Genomic DNA, 22,768 nt, shown 5'->3' with positions numbered 1-22,768 from the left:
TTAATACACCTAAAGTTATCCAGGATAACGAAACTCAACTTACTGAACAAAATTAATTAGACATAAGAATGGCCCGAATTCACGAAGGTGGTGCAAATGAAACCATGGTTTAAACCATGGACAAAAACCGTGGAGCGCCAAGTGTCGCATGGAATATCTCGTTACGAAATTGGTCATTTCGTCCATGAAATGATTGTTTTGTAACGAAATGGCAACATTTTGTAAGTAAATTAACATTTCGTCCATGAAATGATAATTTCGTAACGAAACGGTCATTTTGTCGACGAAATGACCAATTTCATAACAAAATGTTCCATGCGACACTTGGCGCTTCATGGTTTTTGTCCATGGTTTAAAACCATGGTTTCATTTGTACCACCTTCGTGAATTCGGGCCAATGACTCAGCTATCATCACGACAAATCAACTTTTAAATTGTGCGCAGGAGTTAATCAGCATGAGCATCATAGTGCTGATACTCAATAAACTCACAAGTGACGCTTTCTGATGTTTTCAATATTCAACTATTTTCCATGACTTCTTTTTGATCCGTTTATCCTCTTCGTTTCTATGCCGTTTACTTTACTTTCTGATACTTTGATGGTTTTGTATGTCTCTTGAACTACAATGGATCTGGAATGTAAAAGCTTTCTTTCTCGATCTCTCTCGCTCTCTAGCCATCTATCAATCAGTACACCCATCATTTTAACATTTGTCAAAATCTGCAAACACCTGAACACGTTAAAGAAAACGGCACCCATTCTAGTTTTCATATTATACCCTAAGTTTTATGTTTAGTTTAATGTGTTCGCTTTACTTTTGACTTTTGCAGCATGTGGCTTCTCTGAGTCTTATCATTATGTAGTAACATTAGTTTTACTTAATCACTCCTTTCTTCTTCTTTTTTTTTTTTTTGTCAATCAGCCCTGTTGTTTCGTCTAAATAGAAATCCCTGCTCCATAGTTCCCCAAATCCAATTTTATATAGGGGCCTGTAATCAAAGGATGCTCGCTTTTATATTATAGGCCCTATCCTATTTCGTATTGAAGATTATAGTCACCATATCACTACTACTGTAATTTGACCATTAAGTTTATATTCATATAGGGATTGTTTCATACATAATATCTTGGATAAATGTTTCACCTATATTTGTATATTGTTAGGTCTGTATGGTGGTATTCTCTTTTGTCTTGTGTAGGCCTATGTTATTTTCTCTACACACTGTAATTGAATTTGAAACATACTAGTACCAAGCACACACATACAAATCTCTAAATTCCTCATGTATCCACTCAATATAGAACATATTATTTTATTTACATTCAATTGTAGTCACTTTGCCTGCTTATTAGTTATTCATCACTATGTATGAAGCATTGGTTATAAACATTAACAAACAAAGAAACAAGCAAACAAAAAACAAACACACAAACGACTTAATCTTATAAAAGCAGACTTCTTTGTTGTTCTTATTTGAGGCAGCCGCGGTGCCGAAGAAGGCACGACGACGAAGTCGACGGGCACGCCGTTCGGCGTTGTCGTGATCGTCACCATGCTCGTACTCGTCATCGTTGGGATGATTCTCGGCATCGCTCTCTACATCTACTACACAGGTTGGTGTCTTTTTCAACAACAACAACAACAACAGCAAGTACTACTACTACTACTACTACCACTACTACTACTACTACTAATGATAATGATAATAATAATAATAGTAATGATAATCATAATAATAATATTAATAATAATGATAATGCTAATAATAATAATAATAATAACAATAACAATAATAATAATAATAATAATGATAATAATAATAATAATAATAATAACAACAACAACAACAACAACAAAAATGCCACCCTGAAACGTCGCCAAAAAAAAAAGCAAGTGTACAACCAATTCATAGACCTTATTAAGCACGCATGGTTTACACGACCAATGTAAATTCACTTAACATTCTGGAACATGGCGACTGGTCTATCAAGTCCATCCCAATTATTTCGTTTAAGTTTTTTGATTTTTTTGATTTTTGATTTGATTTGATTTATTGTTTTCTGTATTATCATTGTACATACACATTCATATACAAACATAAATATAAGTTGCATTTTCTTCTTCATTGCCTTTGTACAATGTACAGCAAGAGTGCAACAAAACATACAACAACAACAGGAAAAATGATAGAAGAAGAAGAAACAAAGGAAAGCACTTTTTATACCTCGTTTGGTTATCAAACGGCCTATGACATGTACAAATTCTGATTTTTGTTCTCTCTCTCTGTTGTAGTGCATTTGCTTCTCTATGTCAAACTTACATGGGTACCTGCTTTTGCGTATACACCAAGAACAAGGTTCTAACACAACGTGCCGTTAATACCGATAATCAATTTGACAAGAGGAGATTTCTCCTCATTCTATTCTGCTAAGATGATTAAATGAATAGCTACCTGCGGTGACCTTTATCCTTTGTTAATCTTGTTATTATAGTTATTATCCAGATGTTGGAAAAGAAAAACGTGACCAAATACACTCAATATCGTAGGTTGCGTCTTCAATTGATAAATGTATGTGATGCATGTATGTGTGTTTGTATGTGTTGGAGCTGTTATGAAATTGATCGAGATGCCCCTCGCTCAAGGCGTAATGGTAGATGAGGAATAATAGTAGACCTGAATAAACTATATAACCAATCTAAGGTAGTTTAATACGTTTTTGATTTTGTTTTTGGTTTGGTTTAGTTTGTTCTTTTTGAGGTTGCCCTCCAGGTTCTCGACGTCGGCCATGTCTTCTCTTAAACTCGACCTCTTTTTCCTCCAGGACCTCTTCTTCCTCTTCCTCCTTCTCCTCCTTCTTCTGCTACGTCATTTGTATGTCGGGATAATGGATTGTACAGAATATCTTCGTCCAATAAATATCATCGGCATGCGATGAAATTTTAATGCCTCAGCCCGTGGATTTTCTTCTTGTTGTTGTTGTTGCTTTTTGTTCAATTTTGTTCCGTTTAATCCTGGTTGATTACATGGGATTTTGTTAAGTTTTGTTGGTTTAGTTAATTAGTTAAAGAGCTTTGGGATTTAGGTTTTCCGTTATCGCTGTTCCCGCGCTAGGTCGACCTAGCATAATTTTGGGCGGAAACTATTTTTCCATTTTTGACGCTATACAGATTTATGTGGTTGAATGAGTACAAAAACCAGGTCGAGGTTATAATTCCAAAGCTATGCAGCGGCTATCATTCGACATTTTTCTGGTGGTTTACAAAATGATATGATTGAGCTTCGTGATCTGAATTACAATACCAAGGTGAATATCAAACTACGAAGTAAAAAGAGAATCAGAGGTGTTTTCATTTACAGTGTTTGCTCTATACATTTAATAGCATCTAGCCAAACGAGGTGATTCGCTCTTTCCTATACAGATATCGCCTCCTAAAAGGACAAAAGAAAATGAGTATAGAAAGAGATCGAGGACGATTCTGTCAACTCCCGAATATCGTCCATTCAGTTGTGAAAGGTCAACTCTTTTAAAGCCCATTGAAAGCTGGAGTTGGGGTGACGGGGAGGGGTGGCTTGTATGTAAACTACATGATCACAGAGTGCTTCAAAGCTCCTCTTAAGAGTCCATGGCTGTAAAAAAAATTGAAAGCCAAACAAAATGAATCCTCTTGAGGGGAAAAAGGGGGAGGGATTGAATTCTCTCATTTGATGTCCCTGGAACACAAAGCGAACCAACTTTCCGAAGATCTTCTTCAACAAGATCAGAATTTGTTTATTTGTTTGTTTTGCGCGCTGGCATGGAATATACAGTTCTATCTTCAGAGCTGAAATCAACTGATGCAACTATTTCACTGTTTTCACTCCCCTCTGAAAGCTAAACAACGCGTAGATAAACATGGAGTGTAACATATCTAAAGAACAAACTTATCAAAAGCGATATTACTCTTATGCAATGTGTCATTAATCTGACTGAAATCTATACAACATTGCCAAATACGGTAAAATATAAAGATCAAGCTACATTTCTTTCAAGAATCAACTTAAAGTTCTCACAGCGTGTGTGGATTCATCGAATGCCATATAACACCTTGACTTTGAATTCGAACAATTATTTCCTGAAATTCTAAATTAGTGCAAAACAGATACCGAGACAAATGGCAAATGCTATAAAAAATAATAGCGGTATGTCGTAATACACACACATTCAGTTGTTGCCAATTTACTTTTATTCGCACCTAATTCGTCAAGACATATCTAAATACGTTATATGTATGCTCTATAAGATGATTAAAAACATATCCCACATCTATATATGGCATGTATTTGCGGGATTTTGATAATGAAGGCATCTATAATGTCACGTGAAATACAATTTAGTTAACATCATTTCATGGCTGTCGTCATTGAACTTTTGAATGGTGGCTGGAAATATCATAATAAATCTAGTCAGAATCTCTTTCGAGTATCAGCAAACAGAAATATGATTGATGTTTGAGAACTAACCATTTCTCCTGAATACACTATATAATCCTCATACACTGTCCCTGACAACAGATTTCGATTCTTCATTTTTCATCTATTCCATAGCGCCTGCAACGACGTCTGACGTAACAACAATTCCAAACGGTGAGTGAAAATTCAAAAATGTTGTAAAATGATGTGATAACTTATCATCCTATTTTCCCAGACTTGACCTATGTTCTTGTGTTATGACGTATATATAGGCCTATATAACTGTGTGGAAATCTGTCCGCATGTAAATACTGACTCCTCAGATGGTCTTGCTGTTCCAAGTCGTAAATATCTATATATCAATATGATAATATGTCATAATCATTTATTGTTACAAGCTGTGTAATAAACTAAATTCAAAAGCCTTCACGCAGCCAGATATCAAGTGTGCTTTTGCCACAAAATTCTGTTTCGTAAATATCACAGTTTGTCCAGTATTTCCGGAGGCTAATTCGATAATGGAATAAATCTGGAATGTACAAAACAGAATTTCCATTGTTTGAACAAATAAAAGAGATGAAGAAAAGGATCCAAACATTTAGGAACGAATCGGAAACTTAGCTCTCTTGTGCATAGGAATATCCGTACCGTACACTTCTAATACGCCTGTAATAAACAGCCGAGCAAATCTGTCACGAACAATTACCTTTCAACAGAACTGCAGAAAGAGCGGAGATAGCGAACTATAGTTGTAAGGTTGTTGTTGTTGCTACTCGGGCCGAAAGGTTATTGAGGTCTGCACGGGGGGAATCTTGTGTGATAGCCGTATACATACAATTTTCTTTTCAAAATTGTCTATATTTTGCATCCCTTGAACTTTGTGATTGTGAAGGTGCAAGGTGGGTGTTTGCTGAATAGCAGCTTTGTTGCCCTGCCTAGAGGGCCTCAGAAAAAATCTTAGGCAAAAGATTCAAGGGTTGTCTGTTAGGTACCTAGGTAAACGAGGGACACATAGAATTTTCATAGTCTGTTTGACCTGGCCGAAGGGGGGGGGGGGGGGGGAGGGGTGGTAGGGGAATTGATGGAATGCAATAGGTGTGACAGCGTCAAAACCCATAGAACTTTCCGACGGGTAACTATCATACAATAGTCCTGTGGACCTATCTAGACTCAAAGGAGTAATGCGCGCTTCGCGCAGTACGATGTTCGCAATACCCACGTAACAATGTTAAGAACAACATCAAGAGTGATATTAATCAATCAATAGCTTTAAGGTAGTTGAAACAACAACGACAAAAGTGCGACTGTGTCGAATTTTCGAGATTCCCAGAGGCAACATCTTCCTTTCACTTTTATTTTTTATGCCAATGTAGCATGTTAAATAATGATCTTATTTGAACTTTGATTAAGTAAAACATTAAGATGGAAATACAGTAAACATTAAACGCATGAAAAACTATCAACCACGCGAACACAAACGAGGGATGTCAGAGAGCTGTATCAACATTAAATGAAGATGTACTTTTCGTTTCTGTTTCTTATTTGTGTTTTTGTATTTGTGTGTTTTTCTTCTTGATTTTGTTTGTTTGTGTTTGTTTGCTTGCTTGTTTGTTTGTTTCTTTTATTTACTTATTTTTGTTGGGGGGTATTTCTTGACTCTTTGTTGATGAGACACTCGAATGGATAAACCTGAAAGTGTACAGATGGGATTGGCGCTAGGATGGGTATGCCCTAATGGTAATGAAGGGGTAACGAAAACACATCTACGAACTTACATAAACAAACGTACACAACAAGAATAACTTAACATTAAGGGAAAAAACAAGAAGTCAAACTGAACTGTAAAGACGTAGTTGTTGCGAGATAATTATGCTCTCTGGCGCAACAGTGTTTATCTCTCTTTTCTTTAGCAACTGTGTTGTCCCAGCATTCTTTATAAAACATTCAATAATGATGTAAACAAGTTTCTTTTTATTAGTCTAGTTTTAGTGTGGGTGGTTATATTTTTTATCAAGATACAGACAAATAGACCCGAAAACATGGTAAAAAAAAGTTAGACTTGTATCCAGCAGAGTAGGCGCCTGCGTCTTTCAGAATGACCACTGGAGCTTAACTTGAAAAAGAGTTAGATATCATAAGAACAGGCCATCTGTAATGGATTAAGGCAAATAGCATGCTACCAAAGGAGCTCTGATTTGTAGGAAAAGACTGTCAGAGATATCTACCTTGCGTGGGGTATTCTACCATTAGGGAGTAATACCGAAATTCATACGTGTTTATAGATGAAAAGGATGGAATTATGACTACGCATTTTTTTTTTCATTTCATGATGATCGCGGATCATAATATTGGACAAACGTCTCAGTTGATGTTGTTGTCGATATTTTCCCTTTGAACAAAATTATTATCCTGATGTAGAAATACCGTGTGCTAAGTCATCCTAATTACTTACTTAATGGCTTGCACTTATGAAGTATTTAATGTAAAGTAATACTATGATGTAACAAGATGTAACAGCATTTGTATCTTTATCTTACAACAGCCCCTGCTGACGCGACGGGTCCAACACGTAAGTGTTCTAAATGCTCTTCCTATTTGTCTATCTCTCCATCCATATATACTCTACCCGTTTACCTATCTTAATTCAAACAGAATCTATGAACAAATTAAACCATAGGATATTATGATTATGTACTAGGAACAAAATGATGTAAAGAGTAACATTTATATATTGAATAGAATAATATATAGTAAAACACACACACACACAAAAACAAAACCACAGAAGTCAAAACTTTTTGACTCCTGAGGTGTGTGTATTTGACTCTTCCTTCGATATAATACATACACATATACCGGTACATTATTATCTATGTAAAACATAATTATTATCGTATCACATGTTTTCACAAAAAGCAATAAAAAATTAGGGTTATTCGATTCATAAGTGTAAACGGCAACGCTACTTAACACCGATTCCCGATGTTGCATATGCATTGATCTAGGACCAACGATATGACCATTAATGATTATTCAGACATGCTGTTTCACGGACTATGACTCTTTGTACATCACACCACTCTGATGGAAATCGCACTGAACTGAAAAGTGACTTTAGATATTGCCTCAGGGTATATTCGGCGCGGTCTTCTTTATGGCGAGTTTTTACCCAAACGACCCGAATCCAACAGGGAATAAAAGAATATGATATTAGAATTCTTACAGCTAATAACACTGCCTGTGCCTGCAATAACATTGTGAGTTCACTACTGGACTATTCCAATAGTGTTTGGGGGCTATGAACTAATAGTTACTTGTTTTTTCCTCCACTGTAAAAGACATGTTTAAACGAAACAATTGGGCTCTAAATGACGTGAAATTTGGAGGAATGTCATAATTCCACCATACCAGCGGTTGTCGAGTTATTACTTTTGTTTGTTTTTGTTTTTTTTTTTTGTTTTGGGCAGTGTTTTGGGGTGGTCTATCCAAGATCTAGTTCAAAATCGTTTGGGAACCGTAGAGTGTATTTTATGTTTATCATCAGTCATCATCAATATTACCCAAGGGGCAAGATAGGTTTACCAGACACGGGTTGTTGTAAAAGGTTGTTTGGTATCAACGTGTTCAAGAGACCCTCCTGAACAACTTCTACGTCGACTACCTTGACAATAAGCTGCTGGAAAAAAATGGCGGCCATTTTTTTTTTTCAAAATGGCCTTCATGTTTAAGTAATATTTAAATTTTTGCAAATAACTTTGGAGTCTTACCTTTAACTACAAGTAGGATGTGTATGGTATCATACTAAAGAGGATTTGATTTAATTTAGAATGATTCCTCGCTTGACTGGTTTGGTGATAGTTTACATAAGAATTTTAGGCAATAATATGATGTTTTATTACGCTTTTTACCAAAAACTTGAATTCTGCAAAATTGCATTTTTCATATTTCAAAAATTATCTTCTCTTGAGAATTAGAACTTTGTGGAAAACAGTCCATACATATGGGTAGTATTCTTTGAAAATTAGAGGTTCATTGCATTTCTCATAAAAAAAAAAAATTATATTGTAAGCGCTTTGAGACCATAGATTTTAGGTGAATATATCATTTTGGTGGTGGACTTAAATGGACGTTGATAGGAATTTGCAATTTAGTTTCTGATATTTCAATCATTTTCCATCAATATTTCAGAGTGCACAATGCCCGTCGAAGCTGGGATAGGTGAGTGTAAAATGTTGTAGTTATAGAAATAAGTATACTTGAACATTTAGTGACTTTATATGCCTCGTATCATAAACATAATAATTGTAACGAAGACCTTGATTGATTTGGATAATGAGGTGTATACTTATATACAAATTGTAAAAATTGTGTTCTAAGTCATTGAGTGTTCCATACCAGACACTATTTGAAAAAATGATAACATTGCAAGTCTATTGTAAACTCGAAAAATGTGTGTGTGTGTGTGTGTGTGTGTGTGTGTGTTTTGGTATTTATCTTCATACATCGCAAACGAGATTAGGATAGTTAGGTCTGTAATAACAATGTCTTTCAGAAGAATTATATGACTTTGTATTTTTTTAAAGATTTGAGAACTTGATGATGTTGTGCATGGGAACCAATTATGTAGAAACTAAAGTAGAAAAGAAGATGAAAGAATCTCCCTCGTAGAAACTGTTGTCGACCACCGTACGGAAGAAAGTCAAGATATTAATTCATAAAATTGCACAAAATTCTATCAGGAAAATTCATGTTTATCTCGATGTGACAGGAATATGATTGTCAAAAGATATATCTATTTTGTTCCTATTTCTTCCAAAGAGCGTATCTACCTCGGTACCGGGGAGACACGCATTGTGACGTCACCGTGTTTTCCCTCCGAGGACGACTCACCCGTGGGAAACACTTTCGTGGTGATCGCACCGGAAGGGTACAGGGTCAAAGTTCACTTCGACGAGTTCCGGTTCGACGACATTTGTACGTGCAGACCATTTTCAAATCTCACACATTGTTGAAAATAAAAGAGAGAAATGGGTGAGGGGAAGGAGTGTGCTATGTCGGTTTGAATTTACTTTAGTTTTGAGTAGCTTGATTTCTAGAAAGAAAACAAAAACAAAAGCTTTTCCTTACGTAATGACCTAAGAGGATAATCAACTTCAAACTTCAGCACTCAAAAATCGTCTTCAAGACTCAAAATGCGTTACGAAATGTGGAACATTGTCTAGTTAGATATGGCATACGTGGGATACGTTATAAGAAGTTATACAAAAAGAAGAAAAAGAAGAAGAAGAAGAAGAAGTTATAGAATCACTTCGAGAACACCATAAGGCATCAGAATATTCGATGTAGACTGACCCTGTCTTCTTGATGGGACGTATGAAAGGTGCAATGTCCAATCAGTATTATACCTGATCATTTCGTCGACGAAATGACTGGTTTCGTAACGAAATCGACCGTGCAACACTTGGCGCCCCATAGAACTTATCATCGAATTTAGCTTATCCTTGAGTTAGCTTATCGTCGAAGTTAAGGACCACCGTTTGAACGTAACTAAGGATAATAATTACCTAATGGTTACCAAAAATGTCTAGAATGGAATAAACAGATTGTTATTGTCATTGTTATTGTAATCGGCTGCAGATTTCGCTAATCGCCTGCTCATCGGCAATGGAGACACCCCGCGAGCGGTGGCTACCGTCATATCCTCATTCCAGGGCTGGGACTTACCACCAGACTTGGTGTCGCGAGACCACGGCATGTGGCTCGAAATGTTCTCCACTTATGTTGTGGTCAACGGCGCCTTCAACGCAACGTTTACGGCCGTGACAGACGAAGGTGAACCGAAAATTGCCTAACACGCCTACTTCTACGTCTAGCCCTCTGGTTGTCCCGTTTGTAGGACTCCAATTTACCGTTTTGAAGTTCTCCAACATAATCAATAACAATTGTACATCTGTAAAATGACTAACAACGGGGGTTCAGGTGTGTGATTCTTCAGTTTGTCTCCCTCTGCAAATCAAATTGATTAAGATTGCAACTGCTGATGTGTAAGTTAGCAAACATGTCGAAAAATGGAGGGGTTATTTGTTTTATAATAAATCTTCTCTCAGAGGCTGATATCGGATGCATGGGAACGGACAGGCAGTGCCGGTACGCTCAGAAGTGCTTCACCGAGCAGCAACAGTGCGATGGCGATTACGAATGTCCCAGCGGAACGGACGAAATCGGCTGTCGTAAGTAGGCCAAGGAAACAAACGAAGACTGGAAGAAGCTAACAAATAAACAAGCAAACACCAAAGTAACAGTAAATTTCATACTCAGTCGTTAGTGTGTTTGTCTATCTCTGTCGGAGGAAGTCAAGTACGAATCGTGTATTTACATTGGCATTTCACTGGTGTGATATAATACATGTAGACAAGATCGCTTCGGACACTTGTATCACAAAACATCTTAGGACTGGTGAAATTTAAACAAAGCTACTAGACAAGAATGCAATCGTTTAGGTTTAATTAAAAGTGCATCCACAGTCGTATGCATAATTATTCTAACTTGTTTTGTGCCATAGCAGTAGGGTCCTGGAGAATGAAGGGTATAATTTGAGGTTATAGGTAATGAGCAGCAACATCCGTTGGAAAAGGCGGATCTTATTTGCCATTTGTGTAATCACGTTGACGCAGCCGCCGCTTTGACAACAGATTTCCAGCAAACCCACAAGAGTTTAAGAATGGATTTGGCTGCCCAATTTCCAGTTGCAAATGGAAATATTACTTTATTAAAGCCCTCAAACATTAGGCGTAGAAAAATTATGATAATATATACATATTTTCTTTTACCACGTTCTTATTAAATCGTTCTTTTCAGCCTGCTTGGGGCAGAATGACTTTAAATGTGACGACGGGAAGTGTATCAGTCGAATTGCAGCGTGCAACGAATACCCGTCTTGCGACGATGATCAGTCCAACTGCAGTAAGTGGTAGAGAAAAAAAAATGGAATGGAACTACTCAGTAATAAGGATTTTATTTTTTCCTAAAGCGGGAGGAAGTGGGGCGTATCTGAGCATGTATGGTCTAGTTCTCTCATCAGACCTTTTAGTATTCTTTTCTTTCTTACTCCAGTTTTGTTTGTTTGTTTGTTTGTCTACCTCCAATTTGACTGGATCATTTTCCCTCCATACGGGACAAATTACATTTGGTATGCGATGTGTGTGTGTGTGTGTGTGTGTGTGTGTGTGTGTAAATAAGCGAATTAATTAATAATTCTAGTATTAATGTCTATAAATTCCAATTTACGATTAAAATTGAATTTTTGGAATAAGCTAGGTAATGACAGAAACAATATTTTCAAATTATAGACACTGGATGTAGAGTGACCTAACTATTTTTTTTTTCCGTTGGTTCGAGTGATCACGTTGGTGGAGTAATAAGCTATTTGGTAATCACCAAGTCCCACTAATTATTCATCAGATGACTTACTTTATTTGTCCGTTATTGCTTTACCAGCCTTTGCATGTCCCGCAGGCTTCAATATCTCGTCCAGGTTTGTGTGTGACGGCAAGAACGACTGTGGAGACTATTCCGATGAGATGCAGGATTGTCGTAAGTCTTCTTCGCTATTTTTTTTTTGAAGGTTGCATGAGATGAACTTAAACTCTGAACAGACCACTGTATGCTCCTTATGGAACATACCCATGACATCATTATCATGGACTGGTTAACACACGCCAGCATTGTTACCGTAAACTTTGATTTGTCGTATGATTATTATAATGCTTGTCGGTTTTTATAGAGAAGGAACAGACACCACTTGCGTCTTTTTTGCATGCCTTCTTCACAGCGTGCGACGGTGAGCAGCAATATCTGTGCGATAACGGGCAATGCATCTTCTTGTATAACAAGTGTGACGCTTTCCAACACTGTAGCGACGGTTCAGATGAGGTCGACTGTGGTAAGTATATTTGTATATGTGTGTATGTAACAGAGTCTGTTAGTGTGCATGTGTAAAAAATATATGCGTCTTTTCGATATCATACTCTTGCTCTGATTCGTTTCTTCTCCCCTGCTTTTCCCTTTCTTAACCATAGTTTCTTTCTTCACCGTTATGCCTTTTCTGATCTATTCCGATCATCATATACTTTTCTACACCTTGTTTTTAAATTTCATTTATTCATACACTTGTGTTCATCAACATCATCATCATCAACTTTTTGTCGTTCCTTTTTCACCTCCTTCTTCATCTCATTTCCCCGCCTCTTCTTTCTTTTTCTTTTATCTTTTCTTGCTTTCAATTCATCTCCTCTCACTCATTCCCGTCCTCCTCCTGATCTCCATCTCTCTGTTTATTTCATATGTTAAGTGATAACTTTTGTTACCCCTGTCTCCTATCCAAACAGTATGCCAGAGCTGGCAGTTCGAGTGCGCCACTGGTTCGGCCTGCATCCCGTTCTGGGATCGGTGTGACGGCAATGACACGTGCGCGGACGGCAGCGATGAGCTGAATTGCGAAGGTGAGTCAGCCCTTTCATAAACGATCACTGCAAAAAGTCCGGTGTTAAATATGAAACACCGAGCTGGTGTTAAATTTCCGGTGCTCATTCATGGTGTTAGATTAACACCTCCGGGTGTCATTTCAAAATATGAAATTGTTTTTTTGATAGTTTCTTAGTTACTGAATTTCTTGTTAATTCTGAACCTCAACAAGACGATGATGAATTTTCCGATAAAGTACTTGATTTTTGAAAAAATGTGTAAACACATTTACACCACAGTAACACCAGTTGGTGTGGTCTCCTATTGAAGCTGGACGGGTGTTATACCATTGAAATTAACACCATCAATATCAAATCAACATCAAATCAACACCATGCGGTGTCATTAATGAGTTAACTCTAGCGCAGTGTCAAAAATATCACCAGCCACAGTGTCAAATTAACACCATGAAGTGCCAGGTGAACACTTTTTAACACCGTCACAATACATTTTCTACACCTGTGGGTGTGGTCCTCTATTGAAGCTTGATAGGTGTTAGATTTAACACCCATGGTGTTAAATCTAACACCGATATTTTTATAGTGATGGTTCGGGAATCCCGCAATGGTAAGGGAATCTTGTGAGAAAAACTCCTCAACAGTGACCCGGGATTCATGCTATATGATATAAGGAAACTCCGTCACGGGACGAGAAGCTCATCATGACTTCGTAACTCCGCCATGGTAAGAGGCCTGGGGTAAGGGAAACCAGCCATATTCCGGAATTCCGTCATATAGTGACGGTACGCACTATACCTTGGACTCGGGACACTACAATATTCCGGGAACCTCGTTATGGCCGGGAATGCCGTCATGGTATGGTTACCACAACACCGTCGGGAAAACCAGCTTTCTGTTAATCCCATTGTGGCCAGGGAATCCCGCTAAGGTCCGAAATCCTCTACCATTCCTTTTTGGACGGACATAAATTGCCTTAGTGCGTGACAATTGAAATTTTGACACATTATAAACCTTTGCCTTTTTTTTTTGGTTCTGTTACATTTATTTCCACTTTTTTCTGAATTGGATCAGTTGTCAGCAATGCAGCATTGCTAAGCGATAATTAGTATGTATTGCTTAGAATATTGAATTTCAGCAGTGAAAGCTATGAACTTTGTCGTTTGTGCTCGCGCATAGTCTCCCAATATATGCAGGAAACAGACTAGGCTCCGAAAGAGCATCTCATTTTTATCATCTACGATTTTTCAATGTATAATAACGTTATTTCAGATTTTGTAAAACAATAGCAACAACAACAACAACAACAAAAACAACAACAACAACAACACACACACGCACACACACACACACACACACACACACCCCTAGCAAAAATATGCGACTCTTGCTTTTGAAGTTATCATGCAACAGAGGGCTCTTCCTTTTGTTCCAATGTTCTTGCCATGCATCATTTAGTTTCCTTTGCCTTATTTACGAATGTAAAGCAAGCAGAAATAAAAAATGACAATTTGTTCCATCTCTCTCTACCCCCCCCCCCCCTTCAAAAATAGACGCGTGTCCCGGAAACTTCTTCTCATGTCCAAACAAGCTCTGCGTTCCCGCCTCGTACCGGTGCGACGGAGCGGTCGACTGTTACGACGGGGAGGACGAGGAGAATTGTCGTAAGTCATTTTTGTGTTCGATGCCTCATTCGAGGATATTACGAACCAGGCGATGTCAACGGGCTATAGTCAGCGGCATCATATCTAAAATAATGAATACACACTTTGTCTATACCCCCGGCTACATCAACGACATATCAAAATTATGCGTTGTCAAACCTGTCTTAGCGACCATCTGTCTATAGCGGCCATCTGTCTATAGCGGCCATCTGCTGTATACAACCAATTAAAAACAATTCCCTCCAAGACAAAAAGCATGGTAAAGAACCTATCTATAACGGCCGCCTGTCTATAACGGTCACTCTTCATCTCCTCGGGTGGCCGCTGGTTTGACTGTATTAGGTTTGTAGTATTTTTTGTTGTTGTTGTTGCTACAATCTCTCAGTGCTATATTGAACGTGCGATCCAAAGGGAATCTGTTGAATCTGCTGAAGGGGCATCAGGATCTTTTCTTCTTTAAATTTTGTATTGTTTCATGCTAGAAAGTCAAAGAACAAAATTGAGTGATAGTTAAGCTGATAGACAAATAAATATGAAGGAATGTTATGATGATACTGACAGTATAACACATGTTGTTCAATTCAATTCAGTTAATTTTTATTCTCCTTTTTCCAACAAAACATAACACAGAATATATCAGGAATTATAGCATAAACATTGTATATTCGACTTATGATAGTTATGATGATAAGATTAGAATATACCACGTGTTCAAATTGAATAAGTTCATTATTGATTTGGTTAAGTAAGGTTTAACATCATCTTCATTCGCAGCCACACCGGAACCGTGTGCAGAAGGGGAGTTCGCGTGTGTCAACGGTCAGTGTCTGAGACCGTCACTCAGGTGTGATGGAGTCGAACAGTGTACGAACGGCGAAGATGAGGAGCCAGAACTGTGCGGGACAGGTAAACTTGTAATCACTTGCACCAGCTGTTACTATATCGCAACTCAAACAGTGTTTACTTCATCAAATTCAGAACCCAAACAACATAATATTCATATCTCCAATTTCTGTGTTATGGGTAATCCTTATAGGAAATTCCTTTGTGCCTGACTTCTTGCGGTAGTTATACTTCGGCGTGTCAACCCTGCTGATTTTGTGTGTTTGTTTCTTTTACGTCAAGATTCGCTGTGTGTTTATATCATCATACTATTTTCTTGTTATTTTCTTTGTGTGTATGTGGCATGGCTTGTACTGCTTAATGTAATTTATCATCTGACATTTTGTAATAGTTGTACACATTATGGTGTTTTCGAGGCAAAATAAACGAAAATAATTAGCGATCGTGATGTTAGAGCAGCGAATAATTCGAGGTAATTCTCTGCATACACTTGACTTCAGTCCGAGTGGTACATGTATCTATTGTGAAGATGACAAAATGATTAAGGTGCATGTATTTACACTTTGTTCAGGCCAGAAGATGCATCTTCAGCACAATTATCGATATATCTAAACACATTCATACCAAAAGTATTCTTAAAATGTCTACCTTTATACTTGATGAGGGGTTCTTTAATCATAGAGTCTTCAATGAGCTTTAACCATTCAGTTCAACTCTTCTTACTTTGTTTCAATTTGCTCTGTATATTATGAAAATGTATTTTTGTGTGTCGTTTTATTGTACTCCTGAAAATATAGTGAATAAACTGAATTAAATTGAATTGAATTGAATTGAATTGAATTGAATTGAATTGAATTGATTTGAACTGAATTGAAGAAGCATCAGGTGGTATTTTGTGTTTATGTAATTCCACTCCAAGAACCCGTTGACTGCTTTGAGTGCCAGGATGGCGACTGTATTCCAACCGACTGGGTGTGCGATGGATACACCGACTGCATTGATAATGATGACGAACTGGGCTGCCCGGATACCGGAGGTGAGAAACATCTCTTGTATCGTAGCAACTATTTGTATCTCTCTCTCTCCGCAACCTTTTCTTCCCTGCTGGAAAGAATACAGTGTCCCACAGTGTGAAACATAATGAAACACAGTGTGAACACATTGTGACCACAGTGTGAAATCTCTTCACACTGTTAGATTCGAGCGTTTTAACACTGCGAACACATCACGATTCATCAATTCAAAGTGAATCATCAATTCACAGTGTGAAATAGATTACATGTATTACTTTGTGAACACTCTGTGAAAAAAACCAAACCACAGTGTGAAATCATTATCACACTGTTAAAGTTGTGAACACACTGTGGAACCCTGCGTTCTTTCCGGCAGGGTTTTTCCCTCTCTTCCTCTATCTTGGCATCTCTCCCTCTCTCCTCATTGTTTTCCGACAAGTACAGCAAGCAAGATAAACAAGAAACACTTCAATCACTTCATCTTTCTTCTTCTTCTTCTTTTCAGAGCCCGAATGTGAAGAAGGATACTCCCCGTGCCCGAATAGGAGTTGCATCGGGAATGAATTCCTCTGCAACGGGATTACCGATTGTCCCGGTGGATCAGACGAGACGTCCAATTGCACCAATGTCCCAGGTACTTTGCGTTTACAACTAACTTAAAGTTTTTTCCTCATTCAGTGTAGACATGGTTTGAAAGAAAGGAACAAATTGAAAGATTCCGAAGAAGGAAGTTCCTCGGAATATTGTGATTTGAAGAAAAAGGCATTGAGAGATAGATAAAGAGACGGACGATCTCATAACCCACCTGCGCATGCATGGACGTGCACAGACACACGTGGATAATCAAAGTTTGAATTGAATTGAGTTGAATTGAATTGAATTAAATCAAATTGATATAAATACTTGTGTGATTGGAACGTTGGGGAAAGCAGAGAGAGAGAGAAAGAGACTAAGAAGGGAGAGAGGGGGAGAGAGAGACAGTCTGTGTGGGAGGCCGGGGGAAAGAAGGAGATGGAGATAGGGAGAGAGAAAAGGAAACAGAAAAAAGAAGAAAAATACAAGTGTCTTATTGGGAAGCATAATCTTGCCACGTAAAAACAGTTTTTTATTCTTGTTGAATACTCTGTTCAATGGTAGATCGTTGCAGTGTTATGTCATCTGGAGACTACTTTGTTTGTGATGGGAAGGAAGATTGCCCCGGTGGAGCCGATGAACAAAACTGTGGTATGTTCACTTGTCCTGTCTAAGTTTTACCTGTCCTTAAGGACCCTGGATTTTTTTTCTTTTGTCTCTATTATCAGCGCCTGTCCTAATATTGGTCAGCAGGCGAGTATGGAATTTTAATCCTTTTGGTACCTCAATACAATTCACTTACACTAGTTATTACAGCATATAATCAATACTTATTATTTTTGTTATATCACTAGATGTCATCATTGTCATAATAATACTTTTTATTGCTGCTATTAGTAATATCATGATGTTGATGATGATGAATAGGGTGGTGATGATTGTGTTTACGACTAAATTAGTGTTAAATGTTCTTATTTTAGCCTGCGGGACCCGCCCGATTACTATGTCCCGAATCTTTGGAGGACGTCCGTCGACAAAGGGACATTGGCCGTGGCAGATCTTGCTCTCTGGTACGTTTACAGATTGAATGCATCCCTCTCTTCGCGTTTTTCTCTTTTCCAAGAGTCATTTTCGTCACTGATATTATGGAAAGGATGGCATCATTTCATAACGCCTCCATGCTTTATGCTGAAACACAGTAAGATGTTATAATTTACTCGCTGACTTTCATCATCTTCATCAGCTAAAGATCACTGTTTTCGCACAATTTAGTTTTCTGACATCTGTCTTCGATATTGAATGTTGACAGGGAAATATAAGATCCTGTATGTACTTACAACGTCCACCAAACCAGTAAGATTGATGAGGCTTGCGTTCAAATAAAAATCAGGAAGAAAAATGACAAATGACGGGAGAAATTCACGTAACTGTATAATAATTTTCTGAATGACTTTGATATGCCTTGAGGCACGCTGATACTGCTTCGGTTTGTTTTGCGAATTTAGCTATTTCTTCCTAATCGCAGTGTATTCGTACATGAAGATAAGTACAAACATAACCCATGTCTGTGCACAATATGCATACGCTTGTGTATGATAGCGAGGATAGATCATATTTGTTATACAATGTAATTATCAATTTATTATCAATTATCACAAAGATATTTTGACAGAATGCCAAGATGGCCGAAAGTAATAGAGCACCTGTCTACTTCCTCCTTCAAACCCTATGTGATACGACCACCAAAGAGGTGTAAGGTACTAGACAACTTACATGCACCTTTATACAGTGTATATGATGATAATATGTATATAATATATGCCATGTATACTATTCATGTCGTCTGTCCTCAACAACTCTTATATATAATTATACTGAAATTGATGACTTTTACTGTCGATATACTCGAAGTAAAGAAGATTGCTGTTTTGATATTTTTCTTTTCTTGTCCATTTACCAGGCTACAATCATTCCGGTGAGGCGCCGATCTGTGGCGGAACACTTCTTAACCGTAGATGGGTGCTTACGGCCGGGCACTGTCTGTGAGTAAACATACTACCATAAAGCTAAAACATACATTTGGATTCAACGATAACAGACAAATCAGTGGTTAAAAAATGTGCCGCCCTCTCTCGACGGGAACTCGTCGACCACTTGTGATGTTACCGATTACTGAACTTGACTCAGTGGCTATCTACGGTAGATACACATAAACACTAAAAGAATTTCAAATATCTTGACTTCTCAAGTAAGAGAACAAAATTCCCTCGAAAACATTTAATTGATAACACTAGTGAATGTTGTTACGAGAAGAAGATCACGGTTTTTGTTGATCTATATACAGTATAATGACAGTGTCGTCTCGCTGGCTTGTGTGCTGTGTTAAGATATTATCCCTGTCGCTGAAGATGTTCAGAAGCCACACACCGCCATCTTCTCCCACTGAAATTAATACAATATTGTCGAGACAGAAAGGAGAATATAGCTTATTCTCTACAAAGTTCGCATTAAGCTTGGCCTATAGATATGTTCTATAGCCATCATAATCCTTGCACGGCTGTATGCAGCCACCAGCTGTCTGAAGCACCTCTTCAATTCCCTCTTCCGTTTCCTTGTTCAGCTTGTAGCCATTCTCTTTTTCCCTTCTTTTCTTCCATTCTTTCCATCCACTCTGTCAAGTCGTGTCATGTTGCCGTTGTGTTTCTCCTGTTTTGTTCCGTCTTGTCTTAAATCATGCCAGCTGTGCTAAGTATTTGCAAATAAGTATTTCATAAGATTTTCCTTTGAGTGGTCCACAATATACAAGCTTGCTTTTTACTGGACCTCTCAATTCTTGTTTTTTTTTTCTCAACTGAAACATAACTTTATTTTTTTTTTTGCCAGTATGCATGCATATATTATCTTTATTTTATATCATTTATTCTTTGCAATGTCGAATATATATGCTTATGATATAATTCTTGATTTATTCTATGTCATGTTTTGTTGAAAAAAAGAATGAAAATAAGCGAATTGAATTGAATTGAATTGAATTGAACTGAATTGAATTGAATTGAATTAGAATTGAAATATGTTATCAATGGCGCTCAATATGGTGAGAAGCCGCAAACCGCCATGTTCTCCTATTAAAATCAATATTACATAATCAATGAGACAGAAAGAAGAATACAATATATTCCCCCACAAAGTTCGCGTTAAGATGGGCTACAGATACGTTCAAGCAGGCCACCGTTGACATGAAAAAAGAAAGAAGTAAGCAAATGAAAATCCCGTGAGTATTTGAAAACCTTATAACCATTTCACATCATACATCGTTACATGTGCAGACCACCCCATTCGATTCGAAATCGTTACATCATCGCCGGCATCGTCGATCTCGACGCGAATGACACGTCGACATGGCAGAGCCGATTAGTCTACGACGTCATCTGGCATCCGATGTTCAACATCAATATCGAAAAGTACGTCGAACACGACCTCGCCCTGGTCCTCCTCGATAAGCCATTCGACTTCAACGACTACGTCCAACCGGCTTGCCTTCCCTACACCGATTTCCGGGTCGAACCCGGAACGTATGTGACTACCACAGGGTGGGGACAGACAGAAGGGGGTATGTGCAAAATTTATTTACATTTTCAGGATCATCACAATACGAAGAAAACCATGACGTGCCACTGATATGTTACGTACTTGAAACCAGGGACTATAATGTGAGCTTTTAATAGAACAACGGGAGATATGAAGAGTTGTATTGTAAAATGAGCTAAGCGACATACTTAAACCTTTCAAAGTAAGTCCATCATCAGAAAGAGCAAGATGAAATATTTCCAGTAAAACCTCACTTGTGACATAACAGTGAATATTCTAGAAGTTATGATTAAGAACATCCAGTATTTTCTTAATATTTTCTTTGTGTTTTAGCAGCTTTTATCACAAATACCTCAACCTAACAAGAATTGAGTTAGCTCGTTTTTGCGATAAAACTCTGCATGCGTTCACGGCATGATTAAATACTTATACTACAATTTGAAGGGGGTAAGCAGTTATACCATAACGGGGGTTGCGGAAAAAGAGAAGAAAACTCAAGAATACCCATGACTTCCAATGCTTGTGTAATCATTTTCCAGACCGAAAGAATATTATCGAAAGTACGTAATCATGAACCAATACTTTTCCTCATGTATTGAAAGAGTTACGTCAACGTTTAAAAATTAAATGTAGCTGTCAAAATGTAGCAGTCTTTGTCGGTGATATAGCAGTTTGTCACAATACCCCCATTCCACAGGGATTTTCTCTCATCGGTCATTCATCGGAAGCAAAGTTTATCGCTTCCGACCACCCACCGAAGTGTATCTAATGTATCTAATGTAAATCATTTTCATACGACTGAGTCTAAATGTTGCTACCGTTATCACATACTTTACGTACAGATGTAAATATTTTGTGTTTAGATAGTCATGCTGTGTTTAGGACTCTGTATGATTTCGTTAGAAATGGAAAAATAAATGACATGAAATAAAATGAGATGAAATGAGAAGAAATGAAATGAGATGAGATGAAATGAAATGAAATTAAATCTTTGATGTAGGCCGACGAAGCAGACGACTCCAGGAGGGACGGGTGCCCGTGTGGCCCGTAGACTTGTGCGACATGTACCACTTCATCAACCTCGAACAGGCCAAACGCTCCGTCTGTGTCGGCTACGAGCAAGGTGTCATCGGGCCCTGCTTCGTAAGTATTCACAGCTATAAGGACATACGTATTCTACGCTATAATATGATTGACAACATTAATCTCCAAATGAAAAAGAAGGACAAAAATATATGCAAGTGAGATAATAATGACTGCATTTACATAGTTTCAAACATCCTTTTATTGTGGAGTACACAGCCGCTAATTACTGATGGACATAATAATGATGATGATGATGATGATGATGATAATAATAATAATAATGACAATAATGATAATTATAATGATACTGAAATAATGATAATGATAATGATGATAATAATATTATTAGTATTAATCTTGATAATACTACTACATTTATAAAACGCATAATAAGCACATGCTTCTCTGTGCGCTGTAAAGAATTAAAATACAAAATAATGGCAATATTTGCTATTCAAGTCGCCAATGAACTAAGTGTTGTGATGGTCTGATTGTGTACGACGTATGCCCCTACGCAGGATACTGTGATTACTATGAGATGATTATCAGTATAATTATTTGCTTCCTTCGCTTTTACCAGGGCGACTCGGGCGGTCCTCTGTCTGTTGAGAGGAATGACACGTGGTACAGCATTGGGATCGTTTCCTCGGGAATCGCCTGTGGCGCCCCATACACACCTACCCTATTCACTAACGTCGCGTACTACAGCGAGTGGATAAGCAACATCATCAACCTTGAATATTAAAGATGAAAGACATACAGAAGGAAAAAAAAAGTTTGCTGCGGCGCCCCATAAAGTGCCACCTATTTTAGTGAGGTCGCCGACTGGAACCATAATGTGTAAGCGACGTCATCAAACCAGATCACTAAGGGTTGAATAAACAACCCAACAACATACACACTTAGACTGATCACTGCAGATTAATCAGGGGTCATCAATCTTGTATTATGAAGGATTACATAAGTATAAGTTGGTTTTTTTTTTCACACGGCTGGATGTAAGAATTACTTTATGAGACGCATTCGCTGACACACGCATTAAATTCAAACACATGAAATAGATGTATGT

At 37.8% G+C, this 22,768-nt stretch overlaps 1 protein-coding gene across 1 annotated transcript in view; it reads left to right on the top strand.

The window, feature by feature from the left end:
• LOC139736342 (uncharacterized) overlaps nucleotides 1-22,444 on the top strand; it is a 34,819-nt gene extending 12,375 nt beyond the window's left edge. Inside the window, exons 3-20 of the mRNA XM_071647098.1 lie at nucleotides 1,485-1,615; nucleotides 9,271-9,426; nucleotides 10,090-10,284; nucleotides 10,560-10,682; nucleotides 11,311-11,415; nucleotides 11,950-12,045; nucleotides 12,284-12,394; nucleotides 12,840-12,953; nucleotides 14,486-14,596; nucleotides 15,371-15,502; nucleotides 16,359-16,475; nucleotides 16,958-17,086; nucleotides 17,590-17,676; nucleotides 18,006-18,095; nucleotides 18,986-19,067; nucleotides 20,352-20,635; nucleotides 21,614-21,756; nucleotides 22,280-22,444. Coding sequence (XP_071503199.1) covers nucleotides 1,485-1,615; nucleotides 9,271-9,426; nucleotides 10,090-10,284; nucleotides 10,560-10,682; nucleotides 11,311-11,415; nucleotides 11,950-12,045; nucleotides 12,284-12,394; nucleotides 12,840-12,953; nucleotides 14,486-14,596; nucleotides 15,371-15,502; nucleotides 16,359-16,475; nucleotides 16,958-17,086; nucleotides 17,590-17,676; nucleotides 18,006-18,095; nucleotides 18,986-19,067; nucleotides 20,352-20,635; nucleotides 21,614-21,756; nucleotides 22,280-22,444 — 2,371 coding nt within the window. The remainder of the gene's footprint in view (nucleotides 1-1,484; nucleotides 1,616-9,270; nucleotides 9,427-10,089; nucleotides 10,285-10,559; nucleotides 10,683-11,310; nucleotides 11,416-11,949; nucleotides 12,046-12,283; nucleotides 12,395-12,839; nucleotides 12,954-14,485; nucleotides 14,597-15,370; nucleotides 15,503-16,358; nucleotides 16,476-16,957; nucleotides 17,087-17,589; nucleotides 17,677-18,005; nucleotides 18,096-18,985; nucleotides 19,068-20,351; nucleotides 20,636-21,613; nucleotides 21,757-22,279) is intronic.
• Nucleotides 22,445-22,768: the final 324 nt, after the last annotated feature.

The sequence above is a fragment of the Diadema antillarum genome, unplaced genomic scaffold (genome assembly GCF_040938485.1).
Source record: "Diadema antillarum isolate AM-2024a unplaced genomic scaffold, OU_Dant_1.0 seq00000637_RagTag, whole genome shotgun sequence".
NCBI lineage: Eukaryota > Metazoa > Echinodermata > Echinoidea > Diadematoida > Diadematidae > Diadema > Diadema antillarum.
The sequence above is the reverse complement of the archived record's forward strand: the minus strand, read 5'-3'. Positions and strand labels throughout refer to the sequence as shown.